The sequence below is a fragment of the Lepidothrix coronata genome, unplaced genomic scaffold (assembly GCF_001604755.1).
Source record: "Lepidothrix coronata isolate B3197 unplaced genomic scaffold, Lepidothrix_coronata-1.0 Scaffold0, whole genome shotgun sequence".
NCBI lineage: Eukaryota > Metazoa > Chordata > Aves > Passeriformes > Pipridae > Lepidothrix > Lepidothrix coronata.
This window is the reverse complement of record NW_016690180.1, coordinates 11,324,742-11,337,326: the sequence shown is the minus strand read 5'-3', so window position 1 is coordinate 11,337,326 and position 12,585 is coordinate 11,324,742. Positions and strand designations below refer to the sequence as shown.

Sequence of the window (12,585 nt, the reverse complement as noted above, 5' to 3'; positions counted from 1 at the left end):
ACATACTTTTTATTACAATTACAACGCGTCACCAGATAATGTGGGTTTGTCAATGTTTTGCCCGCAAAGGCTGAACTTTTTAACCCACCATAAAGGGCAGTGAGCTCATCAGAAAGGCAAATACTTCCCTGAAAGCCAAGACCATCCAGTACTCTTGTCACCAACTGTTTTCCAGTGCTGAAACGTCCAAACAGATATTTGATGTTGTCGAAGTATCTCAGCTACAGATCTCACGTGATGAGTTTGAACAATCTAACACTTTGTTTCCCCATGAAGTAGAATGCCAATACCTGCAGCCTTTTGGAGGAGCACTTTTGGAATTTTTCAAGATTGCTCTAAATCCCCTCCTTCCTCTTTGCCTCCAAATTCATTGGACTCAATGTCGAGATGAAATGAGGATGCAGCTAACAGGCTGAGTTTGCTTTGCAAAGCAACAACTGTGACTGGCCAAAAATGTCTCTCAACTTACCCACACAGAAGCTTATCTTAACCTGCAGTTCTTTGGTATAAAATTTGCAGACTTGGTGGCTTTCTAATTTCATTACTTTACATTATTTTCTGAGTTTAATTGTGAACTAACCAAAGCAATCAAGTTGAGACAGGGAAGTTTCTTGTTATAGACAAAATCGTAGTTGTACTCTAAAGTGCACGGATTTAATAACATTCATACTTGCATTTAACTTTGCAAATTTTTGTAATTTCTTAAGTGTTTTATATGTATTCATGTATCTCAAAAAAAAGTTTAAAGATGGTTTCAGTCATTAATGAATTTACTTTTTTTTCCCCCGTCCTGTCTTTCCTCCCCCTCCTTCTATCTTTTGACTTTAAAAGGTGGCTAATGGGAAAATCCAAAACCTTGAAGCTACAGTAGAGGTCTTATTGACCAGTGAAGGCAAACTGAAGCAGGCCATTCTCACTCTTGAGCAGGAGCGAGCAGCTTTGCTGAAAGCACTGGAAGAGATGCAAAAAAAGATTGGTGATACAGATGGGAATCCTCTACTTACTAGACAAGAACATATGGATGCTGACTGACATGCACAGTTGGAATGGAGCAGAGAAGCTCAGCGAGCAACAAAGGGAAGAACAGAGTCTTTTTGTCATGATCCACGGGGATTTGACATTGTCATGTTCATTGTACATGCCTTACTGTAGCAAAGCAAGATAGGGACATGGTGGCTTCCCATATCAGAGAAGCTTGTTTCTTGGGGAGAAGACTCTTTTCTTCTTAGTATGTAGAAATACTATGAAGAGTAAGATGCCACGTAATAAATAATAAGCAGGAGAAACTTAATAGTTTACAGTCATACACAATACACTGTAAATAGGCTATGGATTCTTCAGTAAGTGCTTCTGAACCTAAGTGCTCTGAGTTTGTCATTTTTTGGTTTTGTCTGGATCACCACTGTGTTAAATAGCACATCCTTTAGAAGGTCCTTTGAAGAAATATGACAGTGTAAAACCTTTGAATAGATGACTGTCCCATTGCAGCTATGCAGTGGAAACATTTACAGAGAGTTTTGTGATTGGACTTGAGATTTTTGACAGTGTAATTCCCCTACATCTTGACTGGGTTCTGATAATTATGTTTATGCTTCAGAAAACTGCTTCCTTATGCTTGAAGATGTCAACCCATTGGACTCCAGGGAGCTGGACTTTTATCATATGTAACTATGCATAATTAGGGGTTTGCCATCTTTTTATAAGTATGTTGGTTTAGTATATTTTTTGTTTACCAGCCATTAATTTAGTGTATTGTTGGTTGGCATTATCTGATAAACATACTGTATATAATAACTGCATTATTCTTAACAAAATATATTGCCATTGATTTGGTGAAGCCTGTGACTCTTCTAGCATCATCTGAGGATTTATATTCATACTCTTCAAGTTTCATCTTATTTATTTCTGATCTGCTGTGTTATGTAAGACATCTTTTTGCTGGGAAACTAATTCTCATTGTCATTTTCCCTTTATTTGGTACTCTGTGCCCACCCATCCTCTGAGAAGTGTTCTTTAAGACTTTTTCTGAAGAAGTGGAGGCATTTCAAGAGCTTCATGCTTCATGCCACATATGCTTAAAATGTTTTATAAACGGTATTGCAGTTCTGATTGGGACACCATTCTTTTTTGCAATGCATCTTTCAAGTAAGATTACATATATAAAAAAACAATTCTCACTTTCCTTAATACAATGAAAGTAGATTGCAAGCCAGTTAAAGCACCACTGTGCAATGATATCTATGAATACCCAGTTGTTTAGGTTTGCTTCAGAATTAAGAATAGTGCCAAGTTTTGTTCAGTCCCCAAGCACAGTTGAGTAGGCATCAGTGTTTTGTTATGGTGACGATTGACCCAGGACATGATTTTTATATGTTTGGTTCTTGCAAATCCACGTTGTATTCACTTATTATTGAAATTTCACATCAATCAGTTATTATTAATCCACTTAACCCTTAAGCTTGTTTTATTATTTGGAAATCCATAGTGAAGCTCATGCTTCATGTTTAAAATCTTGTCATAATGGACCTCATACTGTTAGAGCACTCAGTAATGTTGCATTTTCACAGCATAGTGTCATAATTCATACATTGACTTCTTAACAAGAGCAATAAAAAAAATAATAATCCATGCCTACATCTATGTTTGTACATTTTTTGACATTTAAAAACAAAAGCACAGTTGGTGGGGTGACAGTTCAGAATTGTGTAAGACAAAACTTTCCCTGAAAGAAAGCTGTCTGCAGTGGTTGTTAATTTTATATGTACAGATGGAAAATTCATTTGTACCCACAGAAAATTCAGCACCCTGGTACAGTGAAACAGTTACTTCTGTATAGTCACAAAAGCGTAAAGTTGTTTGTTATCTATTTACCACATTTGTGCGTTCTGAGAACAGAGACTCTAGTTCTCATCTAAGTGCACTGCCTTCTGGTATTCCACAAATTCTCAGTAAAAGGCTTTGGACTAGATTTTGGAGGAAAGTAATATCACTTACCCAGTTCCCAACTTTGGAAAAGCTCGGGGCTTTTCCCCCCAGAAGTATGAAAAAGAAGTAATAGAGCCCAGAGCTAGTCCCAGATACTTGATACTCCAACTATACTATTAGCTAAGCATCTTGAAGAATGTGCAAAATTAGATCTCCTATTGTCTGAGTGCCAGGAATTGTCATCACATACCATCTTCTGTTTGAGCAGTAATTTTGGATTCAGAGAATATTTTAAAAAAAAAAGCTTCAAATCCATACACTGGATCCCTCAGCAAAAATCACAAATGAACCACTCCTGGAAGATCGAAATTGAAATAATCAACATTTTCTCCATATCATTTCTCCAGATAAAAATCCCCAGCAGTGATGCTTAGTCTTTGAAGAAAAGAAAAAACAGTGAAGAAGGAAGGAAGGAGTTCACTGGTATGTGCAACCTAGGCTTCCAAAGGTGCATGGCAAATTCAGCAAGGGGTGCAGTGTGAGCGTGGTAGTGAATGACCTGGGTGCAAGCAGTCTAGAGAAAGGTTAGCCTGAAATGTGGAAAGAACTAATGTTGGCATGTGTAACAAGAAAAAGGCAGCTCCTCTGAAACCATACCAGTGAACAGCATTGTGTAGCTGGAGAACCTGATGTGGTGTGCTGTGGTCACCTTCTTCTGCTTTGATTTCCTTCAAACTAGTTAGTGCAAGTGGTAGTTTGTGATAGGTTACCTGGAACTCCCTGTGCTTTTGGCTCTTTGATATACTGCTCTATTTTACCCTATTGTCTATTTCCAGAGATAGTTACTTAATACAGAATCTGAGAATGATGATACAGTGCCTATCGTGGGAAGGTCAAAGCACTTTCATAAAGCCACAAATTCCCTTGTTTAGAGTGAAAATTGAGTCACAAAGATGTGTAATGACTTGCATCAAATATTTCAGTTTTCACTGGTTGCTGAAGTTCAGATCTTCTAAGTCACGTCAAGCTGTCTTACTGGTTGCCTGATAGATTGCTCCAGAAGGCCTGTAACGTGTACTTAGTATGTCAGACAATGCTCTGCTGAAACAATATGAAATGGGAAATGCAGCCACTGGAACCTTGTCCTTTACTGACAGCTATTCCTCCCTCCCAACTCAAATGTTCTCAGTCCTACTAAAACATGTTGTGTCCTTACCAGGTACCTCCTCTGCAGGTACCTTGTACCCACCACTTCTTGCCTGATATGCTGGAATAGAAGCACTGCCTGCACTGGGTAGCAGAGACTGCAGTATAGCATCACCAGTCAACCAATTTGATTTTTTTTCAAACATAATAATCTGATAAGAGTTGTTATCACTTAGGGCTAAGTTACAAAACTGCAGCTAGTAGGACGCTGAATGAAGGACAGTAATCTATGCATAGCAGAGAAGACAACATAGCTAGTGCTTTTTCTCCTTTGGGATCTTAATCTGCCATTCAGCAGAGAAAGGAGCTGAATCCAATTTTTTTTTACTTCAAGTTGACCACAGTAGGTGCTGCAACTCCACTGTAATAAAACAGCTTGGTATGTCAACAGGGCCAAGTATACTGCTTCTTAGCCAAGTCAGGTGGGATAGTGTCAGTGCCCTAAATGCATTCCCCTCTCTCCTGGAGATTTGGCTACTTAATTAGATAATGCAGACAACTAGTTTTGAGGCACTTCAGGCCTCCAGTAGTTTTGGGCCTCAATGTCTGCTGGCCTTGCAGCCACTCACTAAAAAGCTGGAAGAAACCAGTGCTTCTCAAGCTGCCACCATCTTTTCAGAGATGCATTTAACCTGAGTCTGTTGTGCTTGTTCCTGGCCTGAGCCATGTTGCAACCACACTTGCATCTGGCCACGTACCCTTGTCGATCCTGACCATGGTTTCTGGCTTGAGCTCAGCCTTGGTTAGTGACCTGAACTGTTAACCTGCCTTGCCTGTCTTTTTTGGGTATTGTGGGACATGGCCCCTGTCAGTAAGTTGGCCCCTTGCCTGCCTGCCTGCCTGTCACCCTCAGCTCCTGGCTCACTGTCCTCTTTCAGAGCAATGCTGGCCCTTGCTGCTCCCCAACACCCAGCCCCATAGCATAGCTCAGGTTACATGTCTACGCTGCTGCTGATTGTGGTGCTGGGCTGGTCAGAGCTTATTTAGGTGTCTCTGCATGCCACTGCTCTTCCCTGAACAAGCAACTGGTTCTCTTAGCACCTGCTTAGAGTTGCTCTGTGGAACACAGCCCTTAACTAGTCTCTCATCTATTTCAAAATACTGTGTTCATGTTTTTTCCACTTCAAGCAGTGCACCGTATTTGCAGACAAAATTTTGGTGTTGATGACACCAGAAAAGTGCCTGAAATTAAAAGAATACATTTTGACTACAGCTGGATTATTGCCATGATTGCTTGAGGCGCCTTAGATCGTTGCACAGTATTTATATGGTGTGAAGTAATTTTTCTTCAACAGAGCTTTACAGGAACAGGTGTGTGGGAGGGAGAAGAACGCTGGCAGCCAGGCCAACCATCAGGAGCGCAACCCAGGCATTGCCTTTGGAAGACACATGTGGCTTGCACCCACTAAGTTTTACATAACCTAAATTAGGGTGGATCACTGGGTACTCATTTACTCATACAGCTGCCAGAAAATGTTCCTTTCATCTAGACAAAGCTGAGGCTGCAAGAATTCAGTGCCTCAAAGTAGGCCTTTTCAGCATAACCTAAAGCAATTCACTAAGTGCTTCATTATGTACAAGACTTTAGTATAAATGGATTTTTCCTTCTGTCTAATTGTATCATGGGGCCTCTAGTGGTCTAGTGGTTAGGGTGCAGGACTCTCACCGCTGCGACCCGGGTTCGATTCCCAGCCCCCTGGGCAGATGGAGCTCGTTAGCCCTGTGAGGCAATCCATCTAAGAGAAGGTCACTCTAAACAAACCTACGTTCTGAGACCCTCACTGCCACTGTCCAAGCTTTGCTCGGCCCCGGCAGATGAACCTCAGGATTAAAGGGTGGGCTCAGTTCAGCGCACGCTGTGTCTCACCTAAAAAATCCACTGTGCAGGCTCGAAGGGTTTAATGACCTTTCCCAAATCTTCGCTCGCGAAGACTGGCCATTATTATTAATTGTATCATATATTTCCATGGTCTTAGAAAAGCATTGGGGCTGTAGATGCTGAAAGATGATGAAACTCCTCTTGGAGAGAGAACAGAGATGATTCAAATAGGGCTTCTGGAGAAGCTTGTACTAGCTCCCTGTCCCTGACTTTTCTTACATACCATTTCAGAACCAAAGAGATTTTAGGAAAATTTCATGACATTTCTCTTTTGATTAGGAATAAAATGACTGACAAAGATGTTCTGACAACAGACATTGGTCCTAGGCTCAACCAGGTGCCTACTTCTTTCTGTCGCTGTCTAGCACTCCTCCATAACACTTTTCCTTTTGTTAACATTTCACACTAGACTGCTTGTCTACAAAGGAGATATAAATACATTTTTCACTTTCTAGCTAAAAGCAGAATATGATAATTACCTTTTGTATCTGTCTGTTCCTCTGTTACTAATGAGACAGTGAGTTTCCATTATTTGCAAGTCAGTCAAATCAAGATGGTCCACAGGAAAAAAAGTCTTCTTGCTACAATTTGGTTCCTCCTACTTCTCTTGAAGTAGCGGGGGGTGGGGGGTAGGGGGTAGCCAAAGGTTGACTCTTTAACTAACATTAAGAAGTTTCAAGTTCTGTTTTCTCACATTTTTTTTATAAGCTGTTACAAGATGAGCGAATACGAATAACACTACTGTATATAGTCCTTTTTCCTCCTGTATACAGTCTTTTTTCCATGTTTCCAACATCTGATGCTTTGGATGTTGTGGGGTGTGTAGATAGTGAAAAATCTTGCAATGTCAAAAATTTGGAATTGCCAAAGCAACAGTTGACTTAAAGAGCATTTCTTCCATGTGCTAGTTAAGATGAGCTAAGTAGCTTGAAGAGTCAGCCACTGACTGAGAATTTGAGCTCATGAAGCAATAGATTCTTGGTGGGATTAGTGGTACATGTACATCTTCCCAGCTCATTACTTGCAGTTTTCTCTTAGGGCATATCACAAAAAAAATCTCATTGCAAAACAAACAAAACCTGAAATATGATCGCTGTTTAGTATTTAATGGCCTGATACACCAATTGTGTCTAGTATTTTTTGGTAAGAAATCTCAAATAGTGGTTTCAGTGGTTAGAAACTGAGGTAACAGACAGATACAGAGGAGCAGTGAACCTTGCAATTGGCCAAATAGCAATATAATTAGTATGTAAGTAAGGAATAATTCTAGATTCTTTGAAGTGCATTCTATACAGTAAACTTGTCAAGCAAGTTGTTAATAGACATTATGCTCATTTTGAGAGAAGGAAAAACTAAGATGCTTATTAAAAATGGAAAGAGATGGACTGTTAAGAGGATAACACGTAGAGCCAGATAGGATAAAGCCATGACATTTTCAAGACCTGCAGTAGGATGTCTGACATACCTTTAAGAGCTGTGAGTGCAAACATCCATCAAACTGAGAGGCAATACAAATCTGAGCATAGTGAAATAATCTGGATAAGCCTCAGAAAACCTTCAGGGTTTTTTGCGGTTTGTGATGGAGTTCATAAAGGCAGGGTTTAGTGCAAGCAAGGTTTCTCTGATCAAGAAAATATGCTGTTTTTTTCAAACAATGGAGATAGTCAAGTAAGACCTGATTACATAACATAGTCATCTGGTCAGAAAAGGTTGCTTCCTGCTAGGATGGAAAATAAATCAAGACTTTTTAATACAAAAATATCCGCCAAGAGCTTCTGGCATATCTCTGGGATGCACTGGCATCTTCGTCTTGCTGATGTTCCAATAGTACCTAAAAACCTCAATCAAATAACAATTTAAATAGCCACTTCCAGTCACAGATAGTTGCAATATGTAACCTGGCTGGAACTGAAATGAAGGCAGTCCTTAATGCTGGTCTATTATCATAAGGCCCCTGCTGGGAACATTTTTTGGTGATACCTGTCACCTTATCTTACCTTTAATAAGAGAAAGTTATCTGCTCACAAAATCTGGATTTTATTGTTTGACTGTCAAGTTTGTAACCTTAACTTCATTATTTGGCGTTAAACTGCTAAAGCACATCAACAGAGTAGAATGCACTGAAGTTGCAGAAAAACAAGAAAAAGGATGGCAAGACAGATCATATGTAGGTGGTTTACTTTGCTTGTACAGAAATTATAGCTGCAGAAACTGCAGGTGGCTCACTTGGCTCCTGCAGGATTTAATGGGATAGTGTGATGGAGTCATATGTAACTACTGACTTTAATGTTGCTGCAGGCTAGTTTAGATGCTGGTTGGTGTGAAAGGCACCATAGCAAACCATTATCCATACTCTGGTAGCTGCAAGTTCCATATGGGTTCGGAAGAATAAGTCAGTGTTAGCCTAAATCAGGCAGGCATAAAGAGCTTCTTCTATCCTTAGAACATCTTTAGGCATCCAAAATTATTAACATTTGTTTAAAACAAACAAACCAACAAAGGCTACATTTGTGTCATAATTTGTTCCAGCATCTCAATTCCAGAAAGGAGTACCATTTTAACTGGGGCAGATGTTTACAAGACATTACTAAATAGGTACAGATTAAGGCAACAGTTGCTTAAAATTGTAGACAAATGAAGGACTATATATTTGGACATTTGAGGGGAGCTGTGCTAATTATTATTTGCTGAGTGTGTTTCGCAAGTACAGTAAATTCTTGTTTCTCCTTTTTAAAAACTTCATGCCTCAACAAAAGATAAAACCTTCTATTGTCAGCTTTTGCTTAAAAAAGAAGCAGGAAGTTCTATGATTAAAGGAACATGAGTGTATGTGAGAGAAGGAGGAAATGAGAGTTTCAGAAGCAAAGAGCTGACAGCAGGGATTTACACAAACCTTTTGTGTGACCTCCAGAGAGATCCCAGTGAAAAACATGCAACAGCTCACTGCTGTGGCCTGCAAATTTCAGAAATTTTTAGTCCCTGTAGTGACTAAAAATTCTCTCAGAGAGAAGGTTATAGTATAGTTTCCCTTGAAAGCCTCCTCTGTATTCCCCTCCCACCAGCTACTCTATCTTGCAATATAAAGATGGGACATGCACACAACACAGACACAAACCAAAACATCTGCAACCTCTGTTGTCTGTTACTTAACTGCTATGTCCTGATGAGCCAACCAGTCAAGAGGAAAAACTGACATCACTGGGGACTAAGGTACTTTCTTCAGATGTGAGGTCCACAAGAGTGACCTGCTCTGTTCTGACTCCAGTCCTGTGCATTTTGGTGAAGCGTATCTTCTGGAAAACTAGCAGCATATGATCCAGCAGGTGTCAAGAGATGATGACTCTTCCACTTTCCAAGACAGTGTTATCTAGTAGAGGTCAAACAAGAATGAAACTCTGAAGACCCGAGAGAGTCAACAGATTTCTGGTTTTTTGTTGTTCAGGCAGATCAACCATGGGAATAGAGTTCTTAAAAGATTTTATGTTTTCTCCCACAAATTACAAAGTATGGTTTCTGGCCAGAAGTTGTTGGTACTGCCAGCCCTCTCAGCTGTACTGAGGGAACCAAGGGCATGGGCAGTCCGGAAGCTTTTATGTCAGGATGTTGCTTTTTCAGTCACTGACTGAAGGATATATGTTGGGCTATGTACCATTCACGATGCATGGTTTCAAATTCAGGTCCTCCCTTCAGTTCCTGATCTTTGGCTATTTCTTGAGGCATGTATCCACAATTCCCTAAAGACAGATTTAAAACAAGCTGTCTGTGATCTGAGATATACTGAACCATCCAAATGAGGTAGTTCATTTTACCCAGAACCCACACCTTATCCCTCTGCTTCTTAGCCAAGTTTATTAGTTTGGGCTCAGTGCAGTCCCAAACTCAGGCAGTTGTGTGATTCCCAGTTTGGAGTTAGCCTCCAAACTCCAGCAAGCTTGGAGTGTAGAAAGAGCTCACTCATGTCAACCTACACTATTGTATGCTGATATACCTTTGAGTGTTTTCAGGTCAACTTCAAGACTTCACTTAAGTGCAATGAGTATGCAGGCAGTGTGAAACATTTGTCCAGCCCCTGACTATACATGTTGTAGGCTACTGTACCACTTTCCATTTCTTCATAATTGTTGGAAGTCAGGCACAGAAACCGTACATCATGGTACATTGGTGATCTTCTCCATGCTCCTGGTTACATGTCCGTAGATGATATTAGATCTTGTTTCAGCACACCCTGGGAACTCATGTTAAATTTGTTGGCAATGGCCACAGCTCCTGAAGCCTTTTCAGTCATTTTCTATCATCCAGATGTTTATTCTGTAGCATAGATTATTCATTTCCGACTGTGTAACTTCCACTGCATTAAAACATTTGATTTCCTTAGGACAGCATACCATTATAGGAATCAAGACCAGTCAGAAGCCTTCCTAAGCTTGTATCTTGTAAAAGACCACCTGTGGAGAAAAACTTCTATAACTGCATTTCTTCTCCCCCTATGGAAGTTTGCAAAATTCACTGAAATTTCCAGTCTGGAATTATGTACATCATGACCACCCAGCTTCCCCTGTTTCCAGTCCCCACTGCTACATAGATGGGCAAGGCACTGGACTGAGACTGGATTGTGGTTGAATTTTTTAAAGGTAGGAGCAACATTTAAAAGCAAGCAGCTCTGGAGTTGTCAACTCTGCTAATTTACCAAGCCCCTGGACATTCAGATACTTACATTCTTCCTGAATACCAAACTGGCTGAATTTGGAAACAAAAAAAGCAGTTATGAGTCTCACTGGAGGTTAGATGGAATTCTGAAAAGATGTACCACATATTCCACAAAGAAAAGGCCAAGCTCATTCCCTTGCCTTAATTCATTTGGCCATTTTTCCTATTTTCTGCCTGTAATGAAAGAACTTTTTCCTGCTCTCTTCAACCATCGTTTGGAAAGGATTGTAAAACTTCAGACAATTCGCCTGGCTATGTAGCCATTGCTGTTACTGGAGGAGATTTAAAAAGTAAACGGCTGTCATACACAGACTCATCACAAAAATCAGGCTGATTATCGTATAGGCTTACCCCAGGCAGATGGTAACAATCTTATAATTACAAATTTCAAGGACTTTCTGTCTCTCAGATCTAGCATGTTCTGTCTGTATAAGAGAAGAAACACCAACATTGTGAAGTACTACCCTGCTGCATCTTATCAGGAAGGGAAGAAATTTGATTTTAAAAAAGAAAACTCAGAAAACTTTTGGCACATATTTTGTTGTCTCATTTTACTTTCCTTTTAATGGCTCATATTAAAGGACCCAAATTTATCCCCAAGGCAGAATTTAATCATCGATTCCAACTAGAACAGGATGGATCCTACCTCAGATAACAAAATGCCTCTGGGGGAGGGGCTCCTTTGTTGTTGCTGGGTTATTTTTTAATGTGTTTATTACCCTTGGAGTTTAAGACCCGAGCTGGTAATCTCCAAAGCAAAGCAGCTACTGTGATCCCAAGCGAAGGAGCTGCTGTAACACTGTTATCCAGTACTGTGCAACCGCTGTGTACTGTGCTGCGCAGAACACTTCCATCTCCTCCAGACATCAACTTCCACGAGATGTAGTCTTTCTAAATGATACTAGCAGTTGTACAGAACAACCAGGAGAGTAGAGGAGCTGAACCAAGTTCTCAGTATGGCTTTTCTCACATGTGCGTGTTGCTCTAGGAAGACACCTTTTGCAAGTGAAAACGTGGCCCTCATCACGGGGAGGTTTAAAAGCACTGACTGACCTTGATTTTTCTATCAAACTTTCTACTTTGACATTCGAGCACTGTATAAAGTTAATATCTCCAGAGGATGATGTGTTTTCCTAACAATTAACTTTTGCCTAAATCAGAGGGGTTTAGGCCACAGGGGATTGACAAGCTAGCCAAGTCCAGAATTGCAAACTAGTTTAAGCTACAATGCTGAAGTAAATGTGGCAATCAGGAAAAAAGCATGGTAGGTCAGGACAACACAGATGAGACCAGACAGACTATGTGTCCTGCACATTCTTAGTGCTCTGCTTCACTGTGGAGACCCCACCAAATGCTGGATGTTGTACCAAAGGCTGTGCAGGGGAAACAACTAGTGGAACATGGTAGAGGAACCTGACAAACTGAGCATCAGAGAGAAAGTATAGAAAGGGGAGGGTGGAGGTGCAGAGAGCAAAACCCTGTAACCAGCAGTCCTGTCCACTGCTGCTGGCTGACTGATTGTCAGCTTTTGTCCTGCACACGTGAAAGTGCTGCACAGTGTTTGACACCAGAGAGGTTAAACCTCCTGCATGCAAGGGGATAGACATGGGAAAGACAGCTGAGGCCTAATGAAGTTTCCAGAAAAAGCCACACGTCTGAGTCTGCCTCAAGATTTCCATTTACACCGATCTGAAAGATAAGACTTTGGGTTTGGTTTGTATTGATTAAATTCAGGCTCTAATTTTACATAACTCATAGAGAGAGAGTAATTGCATTTTGTTGTCTTTTCCAGATAAAGATTTAGCTGCTTTGTCAGAGTGAATATTCTTTTATTGATTTCCTGCATTTGCCATGGTTTTAATATTACT

The 12,585-nt window shown here is 40.4% G+C and overlaps 1 protein-coding gene across 8 annotated transcripts in view; it reads left to right on the top strand.

Annotated features, from left to right (window-relative positions):
• Nucleotides 1-12,376, top strand: part of TBC1D1 (TBC1 domain family member 1) — a 124,793-nt gene extending 112,417 nt beyond the window's left edge. For 7 of the 8 annotated variants that reach the window (XM_017804186.1, XM_017804168.1, XM_017804141.1 and 4 more), the window contains one exon: nt 832-2,628. In XM_017804186.1, coding sequence (XP_017659675.1) covers nt 832-1,032 — 201 coding nt within the window. In that variant the 3' untranslated portion in view covers nt 1,033-2,628. Of the gene's footprint in view, nt 1-831; nt 2,629-12,364 lie in introns of those variants that run through there. The other variant, XR_001873021.1, reaches the window with a different exon arrangement.
• The last annotated feature ends 209 nt before the right edge of the window (nt 12,377-12,585 follow it).